The 25,323-nt window shown below is 46.3% G+C and overlaps 1 protein-coding gene across 1 annotated transcript; it reads right to left on the reverse strand.

Annotated features, from left to right (window-relative positions):
* Positions 1 to 389: 389 nt before the first annotated feature.
* Positions 390 to 23,196, reverse strand: naglu (N-acetylglucosaminidase, alpha). The gene is made up of 6 exons (XM_047377718.1): positions 22,673 to 23,196; positions 15,984 to 16,131; positions 13,391 to 13,537; positions 11,955 to 12,040; positions 2,957 to 3,213; positions 390 to 2,855 (listed from the first exon to the last, which is right to left on the reverse strand). The coding sequence occupies exons 1-6, from the start codon at positions 23,092 to 23,094 to the stop codon at positions 1,603 to 1,605; spliced, it is 2,313 nt and encodes a 770-aa protein (XP_047233674.1). The 5' UTR covers positions 23,095 to 23,196; the 3' UTR covers positions 390 to 1,602.
* Between the last annotated feature and the right edge of the window lie 2,127 nt (positions 23,197 to 25,323).

A 25,323-nucleotide genomic window follows, 5' to 3' on the forward strand; every position in this document is an offset into this window, starting at 1 on the left:
ATTTTTACTTAACATCTAACCTTAAAACATCTGACAGAAACCAACTTTAATAAGTCTAATAAGACATAAGGAATAATTTATTGTCACAGAAGCAAGTAAAACGTGGAACAACAGCTACTCACCCCACTGTGTAGTTCTGGTGCTCCAGCAGGGATTGGATGAAGGAAAATGGATAATTTTTCAGAATAATTTACTGGTTCAGCGAAATGATGTTAGCAGAAAAAAATAGTGGTAAATAGTGGAAAATAAAGAATTCACATTCAACAAAATATTTTATTTTGCATTATCATAGAAAATGTAATCATTTTGACATAAATGGACAATTATTAAAAATATTTCTTAACAAATTATTTCTAAACGAAGGACAAAAAGAACAAAGACACCAAAAATTAAAAATGCAAAATCATTTACTTTATTTCCTTATAAAAGGAGCATAAAGCAGCATACCTGGCTGAATACACATCATCATGACATCACAGTTTAAAAAACAATGTAGCATAAAAACTACAAAATAGAGCAAGAGAGCAGATCCATCGAGATAAATCTACTTTTTACTACGGTCATAGATGTTCTAGACAGCTCAGCTAGGTTACACTAAGTGTTCTTGTATTAGTGAAGATAATTTTCATACAATCATGTCTTATTCTGCATGTGGAGGACATTCCTGCACTATTGAGCATGATGTATTCATTAAGGCACTTGGTGTAATGGCCGAGGGTAAGGGGTCTTCCCAGGGATACTTTTCCAGGTCTGAAGTGGGATTCTGTTGAGAGGATGTGACCCGTCAACAGGATGACTGGACTCATTAATGTCTTAGAGTAGAAATGGGAGTGGCAGATATGTTGCCTCATGTGATGTCTGTGAAGCACAATTATTGCGAAAACATGTTTTTACCTTATAGATAAAAAAACAAACATTTTAAAGCTAATCTGCACAAATCTGTAGTGCTTGCAATTCAAAAGTACTTTAATATTAATTAACTTTTTGGGTCCATTATTGTTAAGTACAGAGAAAAGCTGGAAATTTTTTTTTTTACAATTTTACACTGGATTATTGGCAATATATCGTCAGTTTTAATAAATCTTGTAATAAACATATTTGTTTCTGATAAACAGTTTGCTTTGAAACAAGTGGAGAAAGAGCACCAACTGGAGGCTCCCGTCCCATCCAACTGTTTGGACTATGCACAGAACCATCCTCCAGATATTACACTAAAAACGAAGTTCTGATAATATGGATCGGACTGAGAGTGATCTCATTTGAACTAAACCAGTTTGCCTTCCTGAAAAGTCCCCTGAGATGATGTGAGTAGGCACTATAGAAAGAGATGAAGCTTTAAAATGACTTTCATCCTAAAACAGTGAATATGCACCTCAACCAAAACCTGAAAAAATGATTTGAATACCAATAATAATTATAATAATAACGTCCACATGGTCAACTTCACATTTTAATTAACACTATCCTTTTTTAAAAAGGATTCTTGCAAAGTTGATTAGTAAATTAACCGATCCACCAGCAATCTGCTTATTTCAAGAAATCAGCACAACAGATTGTCTTCATATTTCCAGACAGAGTCAATTCAACCACCCACAGGGACAGTCATGGAAAGGCAGAGCTGGGGGAACTGGGGGAGCCTTTCACTGTTTGTAGCAGTCTCTTCATGGCTTGAGGGTAGTACTTGAGGAAGATCCTGTAGGCGATCTCATAAGTATCTCCCTGAGGTTTGGTTGGATACTTCCTGCCATTGTAAATGAATCCCTTTTCAATCTGGAAAACTGCTTGGTTAAAAGAACTCTGATTGAACGGAAGTCCGTGGTCCAGACATTCCACCAGGGTTTGGACAAATAGCCCCCACCGCTGGGCATAGTAGTCTTCTATAAGGCCCCCCCACTCTTTGTTGGCATAGTCCAGGATCTCGCCGCTGGGGCCCCACAGGGTGATTTGGTTTCTGGCATTCATGTCATAAAGCTGCGCCTCTTTCTCATTTAGGGCCTTGGATTGGGCTCGTTCCAGCCATGTCCCTAACAGAAAGTTCTGGTTGCTGCTCAACAATCGGTCAAGTTCAGGAAAGAGGTCATACACCAGCACACCGCCTGCAGTCAGCAGCTCTGCCATTTTTTTATTCCCGAAAGCATCAGCAATATCTTGGTAAAAAGACGCTGTTAGAACTTGTAGGACCTGCCGTGTAACATCTACAAGATCATACTGGAAGGTTTCTTTGGACATAAAAGAAGGAGCAGCTTCCATGAAGAGTTTCCAAGCTTCAAACAAATCGGCTGGGTCATACCACAGGTCTGTTCTTAATCGGAAGGAAGGCCTGCGAACCATTGGGCTGTGGTTGTGGTTGACATAATGTGGTACAGTGCAGTTGTAAACGCTGGAAAATAGCAGCTTCCATGCAGCTGTCAGGCTGTCATGCATGCCACCATAACGCCGTACCGCATAAAGTGACACCCACTTAGCCAGGTTGACCGGCTCTTTGCGCCATGCCAATTCACTCATTAACTCATAAATAACAGGATTCTGTTCAATGCCCTCAGGTGTCATGCCTATTCCTACCAGAGTGGAGTTTGGGAAATTTTGGGCTTTAAAAGGCCCAGAGTTAATGCTTTCGACTGTGCCAAAAAAACCATTGTTGCCCCCAAAATTGTGCAGCATACACCAGATGAATGGCTGTCCATAGAAAGACTCAGTGTATGTGAAAACTGGGTCAGCCTCTGCAAACAGATCCAGAACAATCATTCTTCCCAGGGGAACTCCATGTAGTAGTGACTGAATCTGTACCGGCTTCCAGAAGTTGGGGTCACTGAAGAACAGCCAGCCTTGCATCAACCAAACTGCATCAGGATCAACTGGGGGGTGAAAGAGACATTTACATGGGAGTCAAAATGGTTGACGGTGCCTTCATGTAGCAAAGTCAGAGTCTATCTGATTTAGACACCCAGATACTCACCTGCAGTCATGGAGGCAAAAACAGAGCGGCTGATTGCAGACAAATAGTCAGGGTCAGAAGAAGGTGGGGTCATCTCATTAAAAGTGTCAGTGTTGTAGATATGATCTGTCCCAAACAGCTTTACCACCTGAGACAGATAGAGAGCGCCGATCTGGAGAAAAAGTGGGTCCCTTGGGTCTAGGATGAAGGAACATGAGAAGCTGCAGTTGAAATGGGCCCACGGTCCCAGTCTGGTTACATTGGCTTTAGGATATAACCTGAAACACAAGAAGCACATAAGCTAGCTGTGGCCGTTCCCTGGTTAAGGTTAAGCTGACTCCACTAGGAGTATTTCTCTCTAATTCACCAAACTGTTGCTGTGCATCCATAGGCTGAGAACCAAGCCACACCTCCAGCTCCATGGATTAAAAGAAGGAACCGTGTTCTCAGTCATTCCCTTTATCTCATCTGCTTCCACTAGGAGAGGACCTCCTTTCCACCTGTGAGGCAGAACTAAAACATTTCATCCACTTCTCTGTTTGTGATCAACAGAGGCATCAGTAGGTGGGATTCATTGCTACCATCATTGCAAGCCATCAGTTCCCTGAAATGCTGCCACTAACCAAGGCTTGCCAACATACAAGCAGTCATCTTTGTTTCCTTTTCACCAGCAGCACAGGGTTGGATTACATTCACCCAGAACTTGGCCTGGACTCAGGAAACAAAGGAAAAACCTGGACGTTAACTCTTCATGTGCAAGAAGCAACCAGGTTCCATCTTTAGAGACACAGCTGGACATACAAACGGACAAGGGAAGCCATATCTTTACCCTTTTTAAGCAAAGCAAGCCTGCCACAGGAGAGGTGTACAAAACCTATAAACATCCTGAACTTGAGTTTAACCTATTTTTGACTTTCTTAATATTAACATTTGTGTTTTACATGGAAAGTTGTTAATTAATAATAGTTAGGTTAACATAGGGTCTTGCATGCTAACTAGTCCTTCCTTGTGTATCCTGGCACAGCTCTGTTGAGCTGTAGTCATCTACTTTTTTTATTCCCGTTATCAACCAGTGTGATAAATTTACTGTATGGAACACATTAAAAAAGTTCAATTCAAGGACAGAAAGAGATCCTAAAACCCATCTGCTCAATACCTCTACAGCTATAAAATATATATACACTGCTCAAAAAAATAAATGGGACCCTTAAACAACACAATATAACTCCAAGTAAATCAAACGTCTGTGAAATCAAATTGTCCACTTAGGAACCAACACTGATTGACAATCAATTTCATAGCTGTTGTGCAAATGGAAAGACAACAGGGGGAAATCTTTGGCGATGAGCAAGACACACTCAATAAAGGAGTGGTTCTGCAGGTGGGGACCACAGACCACTTCTCAGTACCTATGCTTTCTGGCTGATGTTTTGGTCACTTTTTAATGTTGGTGGTGCTTTCACACTCGTAGTTGCATGAGACAGACTCTACAACCCAACCCAGCATCAGGATCGCTACCTCCGCCTTTGTGCAAGGAGGAACAGGAGGAGCACTGCCAGAGCCCTGCAAATTATTATTATTTAAGTTTATTTGATAGGGACAGACACACATTGACATAGACCAACTGAACAAAACAGCAGTCCCATGTTTGCGTCATAGTGCAATAGCAACAGCTAATTCGCAGCACTTGTCCCTAGATGGGCTTTTTAAAAAGTACCTCTAAAAATTGAAGTAATAATCATTTAAAATAGCACAACATAATGTTGACAACATCTACAAACAAACAAACAAACAGTGAAACATAAAACATAAAAAATGGGTACAATTCTGTTTTTGACATAACCAGAGTTTTGTTTGTTATTTGAACGTACTGAAACTGGTTACAGACTTTAAATCAACAGGAAGTGAGTTCCTAACTGCAGTTCCTCTCACGGACAGAGCACTTTCAGCGAAAGTGGTTCTTCAAAAGGGGACCTTACAATTTCCATCTGAAGCCGCTCTGGTAGATCTGCTATTGCCCTGCAGTCTCTGTATGCAATCGCTTAATGGTGTAGGTGCATATCCATGTAAACACTTAAAAATCAATTTTAAAAGATTATAATTTATAAAATTAGTAAAGTCTAAAATGCCGAATTTGGCCAAAATGTGACAATGATGGAATCTGATTGGCATTTGATATAAAACCTTTAAAGCCCGATTATCCCCTCCTTGAACCGCCACCTTAACGTGGTGGAGGGGTTTGAGTGCTCGAATGATCCTGGAGGCTATGTGGTCTGGGGCCTAAGTGCCCCTGGTAGGGTTTCCCATGGCAAACAGGCTCTAGGTGAAGGGTCAGACAAAGAGCGGTTCGAGAATCCCATATGATGACTACAGAACTGAGGCACGTGACGTCGCCCGGTATGGCGGAGCCGGGGTCCCACCCTGGAGCCAGGCCTGGGGTCGGGACTCGTCGGAGAGCGCCTGGTGGCTGGGTTGCTCCTCGCGGCACCCAGCCGGGCCCAGCCCGAACGAGAGACGCGAGACCATCCACCAGTGGGCCCACCACCTGCAGGGGGAACTGTGAGGGACCGGTGCAAAGAGGATTGGGCGGCGGACGAAGATGGAGATCTCGGCGGCCCGATCCCCAGATGCTTGGGCTGGCTATAGGGACGTGGAATGTCACCTCGCTGGGGGGAAGGAGCCTGAGCTGGTGCAAGAGGTCAAGAGATATCGACTAGAAATAGTCGGGCTCGCCTCCAAGCACAGCGTGGGCTCTGGAACCCATCTTCTCGAGAGGGGCTGGACTCACTTCTACTCTGGAGTGTCCCACGGGGAGAGGCGGCGGGCTGGGGTGGGTTTGCTTGTTGCCCCCCAGCTCAGCCGTCTTGTGTTGGGGTTTATCCCAGTGGATGAGAGGGTCGCATCCCTGCGCCTTCGGGTTGGGGAGAGGTCTCTGACTATCATTTCGGCCTACGGGCCGAGTGGTAGTGCGGAGTATCCGGCCTTCTTGGCGTCCCTGTCGGAGGTGCTGGATAGTGCCCCTCCTGGGGACTCCATTATTTTGCTGGGAGACTTCAACGCCCACGTGGGAAACAACAGTGACACCTGGAGAGGCGTGATTGGGAGGAATGGCCTCCCCGATCTGAATCCAAGCGGTGTTTTGTTATTGGACTTCTGTGCTAGTCACGGATTGTCCATAATGAACACCATGTTCAAACATAAGGGTTGGCACCAGGATACCCTAGGCAGAAGGTCAATGATCGACTTTGTTGTCGTATCATCAGACCTTTGGCCGCATGTTTTGGACACTCGGGTGAAGAGAGGGGCTGAGCTGTCCACTGATCACCACCTAGTGGTAAGTTGGATCCGCTGGAGGAGGAGAAAGCCGGACAGACTCGGCAGGCCCAAGCGCATAGTGAGGGTCTGGCAGACCCCTTGGCCAGGGATGTATTCAACTCTCACCTCCGGGAGAGCTTTGACCAGATTCCGAGGGATGTTGGAGACATAGAGTCCGAGTGGACCATGTTCTCCACATCTATTGTCGATGCTGCTGCCCGTAGCTGCGGCCGTAAGGTCTGCTGTGCCTGTCATGGTGGCAATCCCCGAACCCGGTGGTGGACACCGGCAGTAAGGGACGCTGTCAAGCTGAAGAAGGAGTCCTATCAGCTGTGGTCAGCTTGTGGGACTCCTGAGGCGGCTGACGGGTACCGTGGGGCCAAGCGTGCCGCGGCCCGGGCGGTGGCAGAGGCAAAAGCTTGGACCTGGGAGGAGTTCGGTGAGGCCATGGAGAAGGACTACCGGTTGGCCCATAGAGTCCGAGTGGACCATGTTCTCCACATCTATTGTCGATGCTGCTGCCCGTAGCTGCGGCCGTAAGGTCTGCGGTGCCTGTCATGGTGGCAATCCTCGAACCCGGTGGTGGACACCGGCAGTAAGGGACGCTGTCAAGCTGAAGAAGGAGTCCTATCGGCTGTGGTTGGCTTGTGGGACTCCTGAGGCGGCTGACGGGTACCGTGGGGCCAAGCGTGCCGCGGCCCGGGCGGTGGCAGAGGCAAAAACTCGGACCTGGTGAGGCCATGGAGAAGGACTACCGGTTGGCCATGAAGCGATTCTGGCAAACCGTCCGGCGCCTCAGGAGGGGGAAGCAGTGCTTCGCCAACACTGTTTACAGTGGGGGTGGGGAGCTGCTAACCTCGACTGGGGACATTATCAGGCGGTGGAAGGAGTACTTCGAGGATCTCCTCAACCCTGCCATCACGCATTCCCTGGTGGAAACAGAGGCTGGAGACTCAGGGTTGGACTTTTTCATCACCCAGGCTGAAGTCACCGAGGTGGTTAAAAAGCTCCGCGGTGGCAAGGCTTCGGGGTTGGATGAGACTTGAGTACCTCAAGTCTTTGGATGTTGTGGGGCTGTCATGGTTGACACGCCTCTTCAACATTGCGTGGTGGACGGGGACAGTGCCTTTGGATTGGCAGACTGGGGTGGTGGTCCCCCTACATAAGAAGGGTGACCGGAGGGTGTGTTCCAACTACAGGGGGATCACACTCCTCAGCCTCCCTGGTAAGGCCTACGCCGGGGTATTGGAGAGGGGAGTCCGGCCGATAGTCGAACCCCGGCTTCAGGAGGAGCAGTGTGGTTTTCGTCCCGGCCGCGGGACACTGGACCAGCTCTATACCCTCTACAGGGTACTCGAGGGTTCGTGGGAGTTTGCCCAACCGGTCCACATGTGTTTTGTGGACCTGGAGAAAGCATTCGACTGTGTCCCTCGTGATGCCCTGTGGGGGTGCTCCAGGAGTATGGACTCGATGGCCCTTTACTAGGGCCATCCGGTCTCTGTACGAGCGGAGCAGGAGTTTGGTTCGCATTGCCGGCACTAAGTTGGACCTGTTCCCGGTGCATGTTGGACTCCGGTAGGGCTGCCCTTTGTCACCGGTCCTGTTCATAACTTTTATGGACAGGATTTCTAGGCGCAGCCAAGGGTCGGAGGGGGTCTGGTTTGGGGACCAGAGGATTTCGTCTCTTCTTTTTGCAGATGACGTGGTCCTGATGGCCCCCTCTAGCCAAGACCTACAGCATGCACTGGGGCGGTTCGCCGCCGAGTGTGAAGCGGCTGGGATGAAGATCAGCTCCTCCAAGTCCGAGGCCATGGTACTCGACCGGAAAAGGGTGGCTTGTCCTCTTCAGGTTGGAGGGGAGTTCCTGCCTCAAGTGGAGGAGTTTAAGTATCTCGGGGTCTTGTTCACGAGTGAGGGAAGAATGGAGCGGGAGATCAACAGACGGATCGATGCGGCTGCCACAGTAATGGGGGCGCTGTGCCGGTCTGTTGTGGTGAAGAGAGAGCTGAGCCGAAAAGCGAAGCTCTCGATTTACCGGTCGGTCTACATTCCTACCCTCACCTATGGCCATGAACTTTGGGTCATGACCGAAAGAACGAGATCCCGGATACAAGCGGCTGAAATGAGCTTCCTCCGTAGGGTGGCCGGGCACTCCCTTAGAGATAGGGAGAGGAGCTCGGCCATCCGGGAGGGGCTCGGAGTAGAGCCGCTGCTCCTCCACATCGAGAGGAGCCAGTTGAGGTGGCTTGGGCATCTATACCGGATTATAGAAACTTGCTAATGGTTTGAGTATAGTTTGACCAGTCTGAGACCAGACAGTAGCTCCATATGAAAAATGTGAGAGAATCATTGAGTTCAAAAACATCTCTGCACAGTGAAGTGTTAAACAATTTCTAATAATTTTATAACAATTTATATTTTTTATATTAAATTGAATTCCAGCAGGCCACAAATGTGCATGTGTCTGCACAAACGGTTAGAAACCGACTCCATGAGGATGGTATGAGGGCCCGACATCCACAAATGGGGGTTGTGCTCACAGCCCAACACCGTGCAGGACGCTTGGCATTTGCCAGAGAACACCAGGATTGGCAAATTTGCCATTGGCCCCCTGTGCTCTTCACAGATGAAAGCAGGTTCACACTGAGCACATGTGACAGACGTGACAGAGTCTGGAGACTCTGCGGCCTGCAACATCCTTCAGCATGACCGGTTTGGCAGTGGGTCAGTAATGGTGTGGGTTGGCATTTCTTTGGAGGGCCGCATGGCGCTCCATGTGCTCGCCAGAGGTAGCCTGACTGCCATTAGGTACCGAGATGAGATCCTCAGACCCATTGTGAGACCATATGCTGGTGCGGTTGGCCCTGGGTTCCTCCTAATGCAGGACAATGCTAGACCTCATGTGGCTGGTGTGTGTCAGCAGTTCCTGCAAGATGAAGACATTGAAGCTATGGACTGGCTTCAATGTCTGTTCCCCAGACCTGAATCCAATTGAGCACATCGGGAACATCATGTCTCGCTCCATCCGCCAACGTCACATTGCACCACAGACTGTCCAGGAGTTGGCAGATGCTTTAGTCCAGGTCTGGGAGGAGATCTATCAGGAGACCATCCGCCGTCTCATCAGGAGCATGTCCAGGTGTTGTAGGGAGGTCATACAGGCATGTTGAGGCCACAAACAATACTGAGCCTCACTTTGACTTGTTTTAAGGACATTACATCAAAGTTGGATCAGCCTGTAGTGTGTTTTTCCACTTTTATTGTGTATGTGACTCCAAATCCAGGCCTCCATTGGTTAATAAATTTGATTTCCATTGATGAATTGTGTATTATTGTGTAATTATGTTGTCAGCACATTCAACTTTGTACAGAACAAAGTATTCAATGAGAATTTCATTCATTCAGATCTCGGATGTGTTATTTGAGTGCTCCCTTTATTTTTATATATATATATATATATATATATGACAGCGTCATCTGCATACATTTGACACTGAACATCCCCACAACTTTTAGGTAATTCTTCCATTTATTAACTATAAACTCTTCTATTTATTATTGCAGAACAACCATTTTTATAAGTTCTCACACTGCAAGCTTTAACACATTCTTCTTACTTTTTCAAATATGAAGGAAAGCAATAAAAAGCTTGTTGTGCAACAAGTAACTTTTGATCAGAAACCTGTTTTAGATCTAGGAATATCAACATTACCATTCATCTAATGGTCTTCTGAAGTTTTCAACAAGATCACAAGTTGCTAGTTCAGTCCATATCAAAACTTAAAAATGTTTTTGGTGAAAAAGCTGCTTCTGACTTTTCAATAACTTTGGATACGTTGGGTAAAATAGTTGCATACCAAACTGTGGTTCATAAGTGTTGATATGTCTCTTTATAAAATAATTATCCAACCCAAATATACCCAAACTTTCCAGATTGGAGGAGTAAAAGAACTGAATACCTGGAATATAGAGGGGTTGGACAATGAAACTGAAACACCTGTCATTTTAGTGTGGGAGGTATCATGGCTAAATTGGACCAGCCTGGTAGCCAGTCTTCATTGATTGTACATTGCACCAGTAAGAGCAGAGTGTGAAGGTTCAATTAGCAGGGTAAGAGCACAGTTTTGCTCAAAATATTGAAATGCACACAACATTATGGGTGACATAAGAGGACAAATTGTTGGTGCACGTCTTGCTGGCGCATCTGTGACCAAGACAGCAAGTCTTTGTGATGTATCAAGAGCCACGGTATCCAGGGTAATGTCAGCATACCACCAAGAAGGACGAACCACATCCAACAGGATTAACTGTAGACGCAAGAGGAGAGCTGTCTGAAAGGGATGTTCGGGTGCTAACCCGGATTGTATCCAAAAAACATAAAATGACGGCTGCCCAAATCACGGCAGAATTAAATGTGCACCTCAACTCTCCTGTTTCTACCAGAACTGTCTGTCGGGAGCTCCACAGGGTCAATATACACGGCCGGGCTGCTATAGCCAAACCTTTGGTCACTCATGCCAATGCCAAACGTCGGTTTCAATGGTGCAAGGAGCGCAAATCTTGGGCTGTGGACAATGTGAAACATGTATTGTTCTCTGATGAGTCCACCTTTACTGTTTTCCCCACATCCGGGAGAGTTACAGTGTGGAGAAGCCCTAAGAAGCGTACCACCCAGACTGTTGCATGCCCAGAGTGAAGCATGGGGATAGATCAGTGATGGTTTGGGCTGCCATATCATGGCATTCCCTTGGCCCAATACTTGTGCTAGATGGGCGTGTCACTGCCAAGGACTACCAAACCATTCTTGAGGACCATGTGCATCCAATGGTTCAAACATTGTATCCTGAAGGCGGTGCCGTGTATCAGGATGACAATGCACCAATACACACAGCAAGACTGATGAAAGATTGGTTTGATGAACATGAAAGTGAAGTTGAACATCTCCCATGGCCTGCATAGTCACCAGATCTAAATATTATTGAGCCACTTTGGGGTGTTTTGGAGGAGCGAGTCAGGAAACGTTTTCCTCCACCAGTATCACGTAGTGACCTGGCCACTATCCTGCAAGAAGAATGGCTTAAAATCCCTCTGACCACTGTGCAGGACTTGTATGTGTCATTCCTAAGACGAATTGATGCTGCATTGGCCGCAAAAGGAGGCCCTACACCATACTAATAAATTATTGTGGTCTAAAACCAGGTGTTTCAGTTTCATTGTCCAACCCCTGTATATTTACCATTGAGTTTTTTTAAATTGATGGATATGCTAAGTTTTGCTCTGATCAACCTTGTCAATAAAGAAGAAACCAGCTGAGATGATTGTTGAAATGTCTGTAAAATCTGTTGCCTGTTCTATAAATTTAACAAAATAAATATGAAATGTATTTCTAATTATTAAAGAATCTGAGGCAGTTCTACAATTTCTGATCAACTGAGTTCTTCTTCTGACTGAGCTGATGTATTAATTAATTGATGTGCATCCAAGAGATGAGCCATTTTCCTGACTAATTATTTCTGCAAAATGTTTATGCCAAGAACTGCTTAATAATAATTTAATGAAAGTATCTATTAATGAATAGATGAAAGAAATTTTTATTCAACAGAAGAAAGAATGGATTCTCATTTTCATTCAATATTGAGGAGGAGGAGGAAAAGAAGCAGAAGAAGAAGAAGAAGAAAAATAATAATAATAAAGGACACATCACCTGTGAATTCCTTGGGGAATGTTCCCTGAGAAGGCTGGCAGCACAGGTATCATCCCAAACGCTCTCATCCGCTCCAGGATTTTAAACTGCAAGGAGGAAAAGGTGATGAGGATCCTTCTACAAGTCATCTCATAAAACAGATTTATCAATGAAGCTGAAATTAAACAGTTCTTTACTTCTGAATTCATTCATTCATGACCTCAGCCAGTTTCAACATAAAACCGCTTTAGCTAGACTTATGTTGACCTAGAGGCCACATTTCAGTCGGACAGAAACACATCCCCTCACAGATGTCTGAAGGCTTCTGAACTACAACAATATCTCAGATGGCATCATTAGGTTTCTAGTCACTTGAGGAAGTGGCTTCACTTTAAATGACAGCTGAATTGTTTCTTAGGAAACTAATTTCATTTTCTCAGTCACATCCGGTAGCTAACAAGCCCAGAGGAGGGATGGAGACATGATAACCTGGGAAACTGACAGCTACGTCCTTTAGTTAGGTCTCTGTTTGTCGCCTCAGTGGGTTTCCCTCTCTTGCTCATTTCTGCCTTAAATTGTAAAAATGAGCCTGAGAAACAGAAACTCTCATTCCCAGCCTGGAGCTGGCTACCCATGACTAGACCATGGCTCTGCATTATTTCATTCAGTCGGCATGTTTTTAAGCAGCATTACTTATTGTCTGCCAAACAGGGCTTATTTACCTGAGAAACCTGGGCTAATGGCGCCTCCTTGTGGCGCCATTACACAATGTTTTCTAAGGAATTACGGCTGATATATTTTAGGGTAAACATCCGTTTCTAGAAGAACTGACTTGTTGTCTGCTGTGTTTGTCTAGTATTTAGGCTGCTCCACATTTCCTAACTTTGTGGGGTCTCGATACTGATAAACACAGAAGCCCCATGCCTTAACCAGCAAAACTCACAAAATGAAATCTTTTTTAAAAGGTATGCCTTAAAAAATGTTATTTCCTTTATGTGTAGAAGTTGATGGATGACATCAACCTTTGTATATGCAAATCCACCTTTGTATATGTGTATATTGTATATATGTATTTATGGACATAAGGATATATGCAGAATATATCTTATAACACACAAAAAAACAAAAAAGAAACCCAGAGAGCAAAGTGTACCGGAGTCAAATTCCTTGTTTGTTGTATGTACGAACTTGGCAATAAAGCTGATTCTGATTCTGATCAGGCTAACCTGAATCAGTGTAATCATTCACATCTAACAGGCTGCGTCAGCATTAAGCTGAAAGCAGGAAAGTCACGTGTGGTCTACAGTCAGCTGACTGCTGCAAGCCAAGTTGTCAGATCAGATTAAAAGCAGAACCGCTGCTCTACTGTAGACCCATTCATCCAGCCTCACTCACTGATGTTACTTTCAGGTACTGTCAAAGAAAAAATGCGTTGAGAGTCAAGGAGCAGTTAATACTTGGAGGTACAGTTGGTTCACATGCCAGGACTGAGGCAGAGGCCCACCAAACTTGTCCATGTTTGCCATCCGGTTCCAGGCCAGAAACGCTGGTCCAGAGAAGAAGTCCTCTAACTCGGACTCATTTAATCCAAGTGAACGGTACACCTAAAGGAGAAATGAGACAGAAGTTTAGGAGCTCATTATATATTCAGCTGCTCAAACTATTCAACAATATATGGGAGCAACAACCTCCATGAGTACGACATGTCCTGTATTAAAATTTGCTTCACTAACATTTAAAACTTTGTTTAAAAAAACGTGATAAATGATACAAAAATGCTGAGGTGCTGCATTCTGGCAAAATAAGTTATCTGGGTTTTATACTAGGTACATCTTGGTTTGAGGACCTGAGGACCTGTGGCTTTTAATCTTCAGTGATGTAGGAAGGACCTGGACCATACCGGGCCCCGAAGGTTAAACCTAGGATTTAGATTAAAATTGATTCTGAACCAGAGCAAAAACATTAAAATTTAACATTAAATTCCCAAAAAACAGCCCATCTTTTCTTTATTAGATAACAGAACCAGGATGAAGCAAGTCCAACAGCGCCACTGATGTTTAGGTTTCTAAAAAAGAAGGTGACATGTGGGCACGTGCAAAGTGTTCCTAAATATTGTCCAAGTCTACATGGATACACCAAACAAATGTGTTTTTAAACTGTCTCCACTTTGGAGAGCATCTTAAAATGTATTTTTTTTTCCCGCAAGGCACAAATACAGCAAAAAAGCTTGAGAGACTATCTGTAGAGAAGCAGAGAGCGCTAAGTTTAATCAGGTTACTGTAGCTGCTTCATACAGACAATCCTAACTCAACTTTCACTAATTTCCTGTCACATCTCAGCTTTTCTAATCTCCTTTCTGTGTAGCAACTTTATTTACTGATTAAACTTCATCATCATAATTGCTTACTGAGAAGATCTACAGGTCCTTCTCAAAATATTAGCATATTGTGATAAAGTTCATTATTTTCCATATTGTCTTAATACGGATGATTTTGGCATAAAGCTCATGAAAACCCAAAATTCCTATCTCACAAAATTAGCATATCATTAAAAGGGTCTTTAAACGAGCTATGAACCTAATCATCTGAATCAACAAGTTAACTCTAAACACCTGCAAACGATTCCTGAGGCCTTTAAAACTCCCAGCCTGGTTCATCACTCAAAACCCCAATCATGGGTAAGACTGCCGACCTGACTGCTGTCCAGAAGGCCACTATTGACACCCTCAAGCAAGAGGGTAAGACACAGAAAGAAATTTCTGAACGAATAGGCTGTTCCCAGAGTGCTGTATCAAGGCTCCTCAGTGGGAAGTCTGTGGGAAGGAAAAAGTGTGGCAGAAAACGCTGCACAACGAGAAGAGGTGACCGGACCCTGAGGAAGATTGTGGAGAAGGGCCGATTCCAGACCTTGGGGGACCTGCGGAAGCAGTGGACTGAGTCTGGAGTAGAAACATCCAGAGCCACCGTGCACAGGCGTGTGCAGGAAATGGGCTACAGGTGCCGCATTCCCCAGGTCAAGCCACTTTTGAACCAGAAACAGCAGCAGAAGCGCCTGACCTGGGCTACAGAGAAGCAGCACTGGACTGTTGCTCAGTCGTCCAAAGTACTTTTTTTGGATGAAAGCAAATTCTGCATGTCATTCGGAAATCAAGGTGCCAGAGTCTGGAGGAAGACTGGGGAGAAGGAAATGCCAAAATGCCAGAAGTCCAGTGTCAAGTACCCACAGTCAGTGATGGTCTGGGGTGCCGTGTCAGCTGCTGGTGTTGGTCCACTGTGTTTTATCAAGGGCAGGGTCAATGCAGCTAGCTATCAGGAGATTTTGGAGCACTTTATGCTTCCATCTGCTGAAAAGCTTTATGGAGATGAAGATTTCATTTTTCAGCACGACCTGGCACCTGCTCACAGTGCCAAAACCACTGGTAAATGGTTTACTGACCATGGTATCACTGTGCTCAATTGGCCTGCCAACTCTCCTGACCTGAACCCCATAGAGAATCTGTGGGATATTGTGAAGAGAACGTTGAGAGACTCAAGACCCAACACTCTGGATGAGCTAAAGGCCGCTATCGAAGCATCCTGGGCCTCCATAAGACCTCAGCAGTGCCACAGGCTGATTGCCTCCATGCCACGCCGCATTGAAGCAGTCATTTCTGCAAAAAGATTCCCGACCAAGTATTGAGTGCATAACTGTACATGATTATTTGAAGGTTGACGTTTTTTGTATTAAAAACACTTTTCTTTTATTGGTCGGATGAAATATGCTAATTTTGTGAGATAGGAATTTTGGGTTTTCATGAGCTGTATGCCAAAATCATCCATATGAAGACAATAAAAGACTTGAAATATTTCAGTTAGTGTGCAATGAATCTAAAATATATGAATGTTAAATTTTCATCATGACATTATGGAAAATAATGAACTTTATCACAATATGCTAATATTTTGAGAAGGACCTGTATTTGTCGTCCAATGAATCCTATTTTATTGGAGTTTTTTTTCTTTTTAACTCAGGAGAGAATAAATTAAGTCTGATTTTCATGTTGGCTCTCACCTCTTGCCACACAGCTTCCTGACCAGTGAAAGCCAGAGGCAGGTTGATTCCATTAAGAGCCATCCAGTCAATCTCTTTTTCCCATCTTGGCCAGTCCCACCACACAAAAGAGTAACTGACAGTGCAGACGTTCTGGTAATACCGGAATCTGGACACAACCAAATTAAATGTGTTACCTGAGCAATATAAAATAACAATAACATAAAACTGTTAAAACTACAAACAATCCATGAAATAACGTGAACTCTCTTTATACCATTATGGTCACAAGGGCAAGGTTATAATTATCTGAACCAAAAGGGCATCACAGAATACCACTTAAGTATTTCAGATTATCAACCAATCAGCTACATTAAACACAGATTCGCTAATTAAATACAATAATTTAATGTAGTTTTCAAGTGATGATTTTATTAATGGAAACAAGTCTTTCCAAGCCAGCCTGGTGCTGTGTAAATAAGGTAGATGCTCCATAAAGCTAAGAACTAGTTGTTCCACCCGTTGCAGAAAAGTCTTTTACAACACCTTGGATTAATTCTGACCCACCATGCTTTGAAGAATTGGTTTAATTTAACCACATTGAAGGGTTCCCTATATGAGGTCATTTCACTGCATCTTAATCAGATTTAGGTCTGAACTTTGACCAGACATGTTTTTGCTTTCTTTAACTATGCATAGGTGAAGTTGCTTTTAGATCATTGTTAATAAGCTGATGGTTGGATAGTCTCCTTCCAGATTTCCTACTAGAACGCAGAGTTCATGGTTCCATCATTCACAGCACATCATCCAGGTCTTGAATTAAAGAATGCCTGGAATATCACACTAGCTCCAAAATGTTTTATTGTCAGTATGCTGCTCTCTTTCTGAAATGTATTAATTTTACACCAAACAGAATGCAAACCTTTCAAAATGATCCCCTTTGGTCTTTTTCCTACAAGTCTTAGAGATGGTCGAGATGCTTTTTGATGAATGTAAGACAGGTCTTTATGTTCAAAAACAAACATGACTCAGAATTACAAATGTGCTTCAGCCATTGTTGAAACAAAGACAAAACTACTCAAAAGACACAAAGTTCAGATATTATTGGACCTTTGAGATGTTGATCAGCTGCTCCTTGCAGGAAACACTCCTTGTTGTTAAGGTTACACCTCATAACTGCCCCGTAGTACGAAACTACCAGTAAAAATCCCTATAGCTAATCGTCCTCAAACAGAAGTACCTTCGCCAGAAGAAAAAGGAGTACAAGTTTTTAAGTTTAAACCAGAATGAATGTAGCAGAGTTACTCTAACATGTTGTCATCTAGTGTGGCACAACTTTATCATATGTGATAGAGAGGTTTCATGCTGGAGTTGCTCCTCCTAGTTTGTTATAAGTAAAAGAGATAAAGGCTTTGCTGGCTATTATTTCCACATTTTGACAAGCAGTTTAACAGTCGAAGGTTAGATCAGCGATATACAATATTTATTAATGGGTTATCTACTCAGTAAATAAGTCAATTAGTGCTACATACATTGTATGTCTCAAATTCAAACATGCACAAAAACATGTTTTTTACACAAGGAAAGCTGTTAAGGTTTTTAACCACCTCAATTTATCATTCCTTCATAAAATGTGAACATCATGCTGACACCATAAAACATTCTTCCTCTAACCATGAACGTCTGGGTCTGCAGCCTGAGGACAAATGGCTTTCATCTGACATACCTTGTGACAAAGACACTTTTCTAAGCCGCTGGAAAATATAGTAAAATCGGATCATAGGAGTAAATCTGCTTCAGAAAGAACCATCAAAACAGGAAGAAATTCTGCTGCATTCCTTCCTGACTGCCAGTGGCAGTAAACAAAGTGGATATGTCTCCTTGTGCTTCGCGCAGGTCGAGATTAAATGTAAACAAAGTCACGCACGTGACACGTAGCCCACCTGGGCGTGCGTCTATAAGTAGCACATGGAAGGCTACGTTCGGTCTCTTTTGATCTTCTTGTTGTCCACCATCGCGTGTTTCGCAGGACGGTCGCTCCTATAAGTCCATGTTTCGGCGATTATTGGGTATTGCAGGTCTAAGAGAGGTAAGCACACGGTTGGTGTGATACAGCGTCATCCTGCCTGTGACTTTTTCGTCGGAGTACTCTTTGTAACCCTCTGAGGCTGTGGTTGACGTGTCTCTGTTTCTTTGTTCATTTTAGTAGCCGGAAGCTTGGTGCTGGCGCTTCTTTTCCCCTGTTGAGACTGGGTGGGGAGGAGCGGACAGCTGCAGTTTTCAGGTGAGTGGAAGCTGGATGTTCTGACCGCGTTCTGTGCTGCACAGTTCTCGCTCGGATTGCCTGGCTCGTGTCTGTATAAGAAAGCAGTGTAATTAAATAGAGGCCTCTGATCAAGTTGTTCAGTTTTATTGAAGTCCTCGCTCAGTTTGCCTGGTGCCTGCCTGCATTTCCCATGTCTGTAATCGAGATGGTGGCGTGCGCTTCGTGTGGGGTCCCTCTCCAGGTAGAGGATGGACATGATCTGCGCCCCAAATGCCTGGGTCACCTCAGGGAGGCTCTGACGGACCCATGCATGAACTGCAGCATTTTGCCGTCTGTTAGAGAGAACAGGCTACGTCAGGTAGAGAATCTCATCTTCGCGGCCGAGCTGCCACCCTCAGGGATGCCTCAACCGTGTTCCGGGAGGCGGGGGGATACGCCAGCAGAGGAACGCCATTGCCCACGGAAGAAGAGGCCTCGGGTGGAGCGCCCATCTCGACAGGAAGTGGACTCTTTGAAGGCCGAGGTGGAGCACCTCAAGGCTCTACTCAAGGCCCCAGGACCCACGCCTGCCTTCCAAGCAGCAGCAGCTTGGGAGTCGGGGGGAGGAGCTGGAGGATGATGGAATCTCTGTGAGGGCCTCCAATTCAGAGTTTCAGTCCCTCGAGGACCAGGGGACCCCTTCCCAGACCCTCGGGATTGGGATCCTCCGGGTATTGAAGGAAATGATGGCTCAGGTAATTCCCTTGGGAGTTCAGTTAGCTCTGGCCAAGGGGAGGCACCATGCCCGCTACAGGCAATTATTTTGGCAGCCTTGGCCAAGGTCGACCTGGAAAATGCACCCGTGGCCCGGCCAATGGGAAACCCATTTTTTCGCCAGGCTCCAGCGGCCCCTCCATTCGAGGTGCCACCGTTGCCGGCCTTCGTGGAAGAGCTTCAGCGCTGCTGGAGGGATCCTAGAAGCTTCTCCTACCATGGTCGAGACGCACGGATCAGGGTGTGCATGCGCAATCCTGGGGATCATGGTCTGGACTGCATGCCCCCTGTGGATCGCTGCATCGCATCACTGGTTCTTTCCCCAGATGAGGCGCTCAGAGAGAGGGCCCGCTGTCCAAGCACCCAGTGTCGGGTGACGGACGACTTTTTGTGCCGTGCCTATGACATTGCAGCTTGTATGGCACGCATTGCCAATTCCCTCTCTGTCCTCCTGTTGGCACAGTCCCAGATGCAGCAGCACTGGGCAACACAAATGGCCCTCCAGGCCTTTGGACTCATGTCCAGGGAACTCGGTCGCCTTTTGTCCACTCTGGTGGTCACCCGACGCCAGGTCTGGTTGGCACAGGCTCCAATCTTGGATGACTGTAAGCAGTGCTTGCGGAGGCTGCCGGTGGTACCGGGCCAGCTGTTTGGACCGGAGGCTGAGAGGGCACTGGAGTACCGTCGGCAGTCCAGCGAGGCCCCTGAAGCTTTGGGTGGTCGCAGCGGTGCCCCTGCTCCGCAACCCAGGAGACGTGACGTACGGGACCCGTGGCATCAGTTTCGGACCGCCACTTCCGCACAGTTTGCGCAGCGGAGCCACGCTGTGGCGGGAGCTTGGCGGCAGCCATGGGGTGGAAAGGGCACCACCTCGCGGGGCTCTGGCGGGCCAGGAGAGGAACCGGCGCCCCCCCAGAGGCTGAAGCAGGTGGCAGAGGGCAGCCTGAGGGCTGCAGACCGACGGCTGGGAGGTTTTCACAACGGCAACTGGCCTATTGGGAAACCCACTGCAGGGATGCGTGGGTGTTAAGAACTATGTCCCAAGGGTACAGGCTGCAGTTCCGCTGTCGGCCTCCACCCCCATCGGGGGTCAGGGTGACCCCCGTCACAGATCCTGCACGAACTGCGGTCTTGCAGCAGGAAATAAAGACTCTGCTAGACAAGGAGGCCATAGTGGTGGTTCCCCCACATTCGCAGGCCGACGGGTTTTACTCAACCCATTTCCTGATTCCAAAGAAGGACGGTTCCCTTCGGCCGGTCTTGGACCTCAGGGGGCTGAACCACTTTTTGAAGGTGCTGCCATTTCGGATGCTCCGCACCTGCGACGTCCTTCGGGTAATCTGTCCAGGCAAGTGGTTTACATCCATAGACCTGAAGGACGTGTACTTCCATGTTCCGATCCACCCAGGACACAGGAAGTATCTGCGATTCACCTTCCACGGCGTGGCTTACGGGTTTTCGGTCCTGCCGTTCGGCCTTTCTTTAGCCCCTCGGATTTTCACGAGGTGCATGAAGGCGGTCCTAAGCCCTCTGTGCCTGTCAGGATTAAAGATCCAGCCATATTTGGACGACTGGCTCATCTGTGCCCCCTCCTCCGGCAACACGGATCGGGCGACGTCAAAGGTCCTGGCCCATGTCAGAGCACTGGGGATAGCAGTGAACTATCAGAAGAGTTCTCTCATCCCGGCCAAGGAGGTGGTCTTTATCGGCATGGCCTTGAATTCAGTGGCCATGCTGGCTCAGTCGACCTCAGACAGATTGGACAGGATTCAGTCCCTGCTCCAGTCTTTTCGAGTGGGTGCGGCACCCCCAGTCAAACTGTGGCTGAGACTGTTGGGGATGCTGGTGCGGCCTCGGCTCTGACTCCTCTGGGGTTACTTTATCTACGGCCCTTGCAGAGGTGGTTCAACAGCCTCCACATGGACCCCAGGTTGCACCGGCAGGTCAAGGTGCGGGTTACACCCGGCTGCTCAGTCCTCCTCCGTTGCTAGCAGGACAGAGCATATCTGCAGCGTGGGGTCCTCCTCAGTACGGTCCCCGCAAGACGGGAAGTGGTGACTATGGATGCATCACCTCTCAGATGGGGAGCAGTGTGGAAGTGCAGGTCAGTCCAGGGGCTGTGGGGGCCTCAGGAGGGAAGTCTGCACATCAATGTCCTGGAGCTCAGGACAATTTATTTGGCACTAAGGCACTTTTCGCCCTCTCTCGAGGGCAAGCACATGCTCGTCAGGACGGACAGCACCTCAGCAGTGTTCCACGTCAACCACCAGGGTGGGAACAGATCACTGCAGTGCCTGAGGGAGGCCCGGAGGCTGTGGACCTGGGCATACCCTCGCTTCTCCTCCATCAGGGCAATGCACCTACCGGGGACGAGGAACTCTGTGGCTGATTATCTGTCCCGACAGAGGTTCCCCTCCTGGGGATTGGAGGCTGCATCCTCAGGTCATACGGCAGATATGGGATCGGTTCGGCAGACCTTTTTGCCTCAAGGAGCAGTACACATTGCCCTTTGGTTTTCCCTGGCGGAGGCCAGCTCCCCACTGGGGATGGAAGCCCTAGCGAACGCATGGCCAGCCGGCCTGCTGTATGCCTTTCCCCCGTTTCCGTTACTTCTGCCCACTCTCCACCGAGTGAGGTCGTCGACCCTGAAAGTTCTGTTGTTGGCCCCCCCGAGTGGCTCATGAGGGTCTAGTTCCCACTGCTCCTCAGTCTGCTGGATGGGGAGCCATGGCGGCCCCCGGTCAGGGCAGGCCTGCTGTCTCAGTTGGAGGGGAAGGTTTGGCGTCCATCTCCAGGCCATCTTCTCCTCACATTGTGGCAGCTGAGGGGTGCTGGCAGCCCCTGACTGATCTGGAGCCCTCCATTCAGTGGACACTGCAGAATGCCAGAGCTCCTTCCTCATTGAGGACTTATGCCCGTTGCTGGCAGCGTTTTGCGGAGTGGTGTAGACGCAGAGGAGTTGACCCAGTTTTGTGTTCCCTGCATAATATTTTGAGGTACCTGAAGGGTTTGTTGGATGCTGGACGGGCAGCATTAACCCTGAAGGTGCACCTGGCTGCCATTTCAGCCAGCAAAGACATCGTAGATGGCAGACGAGTGGGGACAGACTATTGGGTGTCACAGTTTCTCCGGGGTGCAAGGAGGCTGGTCCCCGTTATGGAGACCGGCGGCAGCATGGGACCACCCACTGGTGTTGAAGGCCCTGAGTGGGCCACCTTTTGAGCCTATGTGTGCTGCCCACTGAAACTCGTGTTTGTTAAGACTGCTTTTTTGTTGGCGGTAACATAAGTCATCCACTTTGTTTACTGCCACTGGCAGTCAGGAAGGAATGAAACCGAACCATAGTTACAGCGTAACTTCCGTTGTGTGACTGCAGCAATACAAAGTCTCCCAAAAACATAAATCTTTTAGCGATACTTGCAGAATTTCAAACTGAATTCCTAGAATTAACAAAAGGCTCAAATCACAGCAGAAACCAATATATAGCACAGACAAATAGTTTTTCAAACTGTGTTCCAGTGTTTGAAGGAAAGATATCTGTCCTAGATGTGGTATTTACCTGTAGAACAAGGTTCTCACTATCTGACAAACATTTACATGAAGGATGGGTAAGTACTGTCGACAGACCACTACCCAGGTAAGCTGTAAAACATTAGAGACAGTGGATACAGCCCTTATCCAGGTCACTGACCTGTGAGGGGTGTTGATCCGCAGCACACCAGTCAGCTGAGGCAGAGGACTTGGCACTTCCAGCTGCTTTCCAGACCAGGAAACATGGCAGTTGCAGAAATATTTTAAATAGTTGTAAATCCCAGAAGCCAGGGCCACCCCGGTGCTACCTGTGGCGACAATCTTGTTGTTTTTAGCGGACCTGAGCTCACACACATCCAGGCTGTCATTGGAGAGGCTCCGGTTGACTGACACGATGAACTCCGTGGATCTGTTCCCCAGCAGCCGCCTCAGCAACCCGGACACGGCTCTCGCCTGCGTCTTGTCGCTGGCTTTGGGTTTGAGATGGTCCAGAGTGGGAAACTTACAGTTTACAGTCAGACAAAGACAGACGACAACCAGAGCCGCGTAGGAGGCCTTTCTGAACGACATATTTAGCCACATCCACAGAAGGCAAATTATAAGTTTAAACACAAGCGAATGTCTTTATTTACTGGAAACCAGGAAACGGAACTTGACAGAGCATGCTGTCCAATCAGAGAAGGAGATTCTGGCTCACATGAGAAGGCAACAGTCAGACACAAAGATGTCACGTGATCAATATGTCATGTGACAAAAAAAAAAAAAAAAAAACTAGTGATGGGAATTGCGGCTCTTTTCCGGGATCCGCATTATTCAGCTTCACCTTAAAATCGGCATACTCTTCTCTAGGTAGATCGGTTAGTAATCCTTGGGAGGAATTATTTTACTGCAGCAAACAGCAAGAATACTAACGACGTAGAATATAAATAGGATATTTAGAAGAGCATGTGTTACAAAGTTATAAAATAACTATATTTACTGTGGATATGCACATGGTACACATTTTTCACATAATAAAGCCTGATGTCTTTTCTCATTTCTGTACATGATGGTGGTGCAACTGGAGTTAGTCTTTTAGCATAATAGAGATAACCCCTAACCCTCTTTCTATACGGCACTGTTCTTCCACTGCTACTGGGCTTTTAGTAAGAACTGTTTCAGGTTCTGCTGAGCTTTATTGCTGATATCTGATCACGTCTACATAACACAGGGACATCTAATGAAAAACAGAAACCAGATGCTTCTCAGCCACCTTAGTCGGTATACATAGAGCTGGCTCACCCATGACTGACACATCAAGACTGACCTGAGAGGTTAAAGGTTATTGTCTTGTGACTAAGTAGAAGACATCACAAGATCAGAATATAACTTATTAAACACGCTTTCCTTCAAACTGTTTACGTTTCACAAAAGGCCAGAGTGCTGGAGGCCACCAGTAATGGCTCTCAAAAGTCTGCACAGCCCTGTTGTTAAAATACTAGGTTCTTTTTTTGTACAAAATTAGGCTTTGATAAATCATTTCAAAAATATTTCCACATTCAATGGGACATTTATCTTGTACAAATTAAGTGAAAATAACGGGGGAAAAAAGAAGTTGCAATAATGTAGTAATGTCGTTGCACAAATGTGCACACCCTTAAACCAACACTTGTTGAAGCACCTTTTATATCATTTTCAGCTTTCAGTCTTGGTGAGTTCATACCTGCCATCAATTATAGTGACTCTGATCAACATAACAGAAAGCTGGGCCCTCCTAGAGTGACTACAGGTCCTTCTCAAAATATTAGCATATTGTGATAAAGTTAATTATTTTCCATAATGTCATGATGAAAATTTAACATTCATATATTTTAGATTCATTGCACACTAACTGAAATATTTCAGGTCTTTTATTGTCTTAATACGGATGATTTTGGCATACAGCTCATGAAAACCCAAAATTCCTATCTCACAAAATTAGCATATTTCATCCGACCAATAAAAGAAAAGTGTTTTTAATACAAAAAACGTCAACCTTCAAATAATCATGTACAGTTATGCACTCAATACTTGGTCGGGAATCCTTTTGCAGAAATGACTGCTTCAATGCGGCGTGGCATGGAGGCAATCAGCCTGTGGCACTGCTGAGGTCTTATGGAGGCCCAGGATGCTTCGATAGTGGCCTTTAGCTCATCCAGAGTGTTGGGTCTTGAGTCTCTCAACGTTCTCTTCAAAAATCCCACAGATTCTCTATGGGGTTCAGGTCAGGAGAGTTGGCAGGCCAATTGAGCACAGTGATACCATGGTCAGTAAACCATTTACCAGTGGTTTTGGCACTGTGAGCAGGTGCCAGGTCGTGCTGAAAAATGAAATCTTCATCTCCATAAAGCTTTTCAGCAGATGGAAGCATGAAGTGCTCCAAAATCTCCTGATAGCTAGCTGCCTGATAGCTAGCTGCATTGACCCTGCCCTTGATAAAACACAGTGGACCAACACCAGCAGCTGACACGGCACCCCAGACCATCACTGACTGTGGGTACTTGACACTGGACTTCTGGAATTTTGGCATTTCCTTCTCCCCAGTCTTCCTCCAGACTCTGGCACCTTGATTTCCGAATGACATGCAGAATTTGCTTTCATCCGAAAAAAGTACTTTGGACCACTGAGCAACAGTCCAGTGCTGCTTCTCTGTAGCCCAGGTCAGGCGCTTCTGCCAGTTTCTGGTTAAAAGTGGCTTGACCTGGGGAATGCGGCACCTGTAGCCCATTTCCTGCACACGCCTGTGCACGGTGGCTCTGGATGTTTCTACTCCAAACTCAGTCCACTGCTTCC

The sequence above is a fragment of the Girardinichthys multiradiatus genome, chromosome 10 (genome assembly GCF_021462225.1).
Source record: "Girardinichthys multiradiatus isolate DD_20200921_A chromosome 10, DD_fGirMul_XY1, whole genome shotgun sequence".
In the NCBI taxonomy this organism is placed as follows: domain Eukaryota; kingdom Metazoa; phylum Chordata; class Actinopteri; order Cyprinodontiformes; family Goodeidae; genus Girardinichthys; species Girardinichthys multiradiatus.

Coding starts and splice junctions, on each gene's coding strand:
- naglu (XM_047377718.1), bottom strand. CDS start 23,094: ATGTGGCTAAATATGTCGTTCAGAAAGGCCTCCTACGCGGCTCTGGTT. Junction 3,214..11,954: donor ATTCCCCAAGGAATTCACAG/GTGATGTGTCCT, acceptor CTTGTGTTTCAG/GTTATATCCTAAAGCCAATG. Junction 2,856..2,956: donor TTTTGCCTCCATGACTGCAG/GTGAGTATCTGG, acceptor TTCACCCCCCAG/TTGATCCTGATGCAGTTTGG.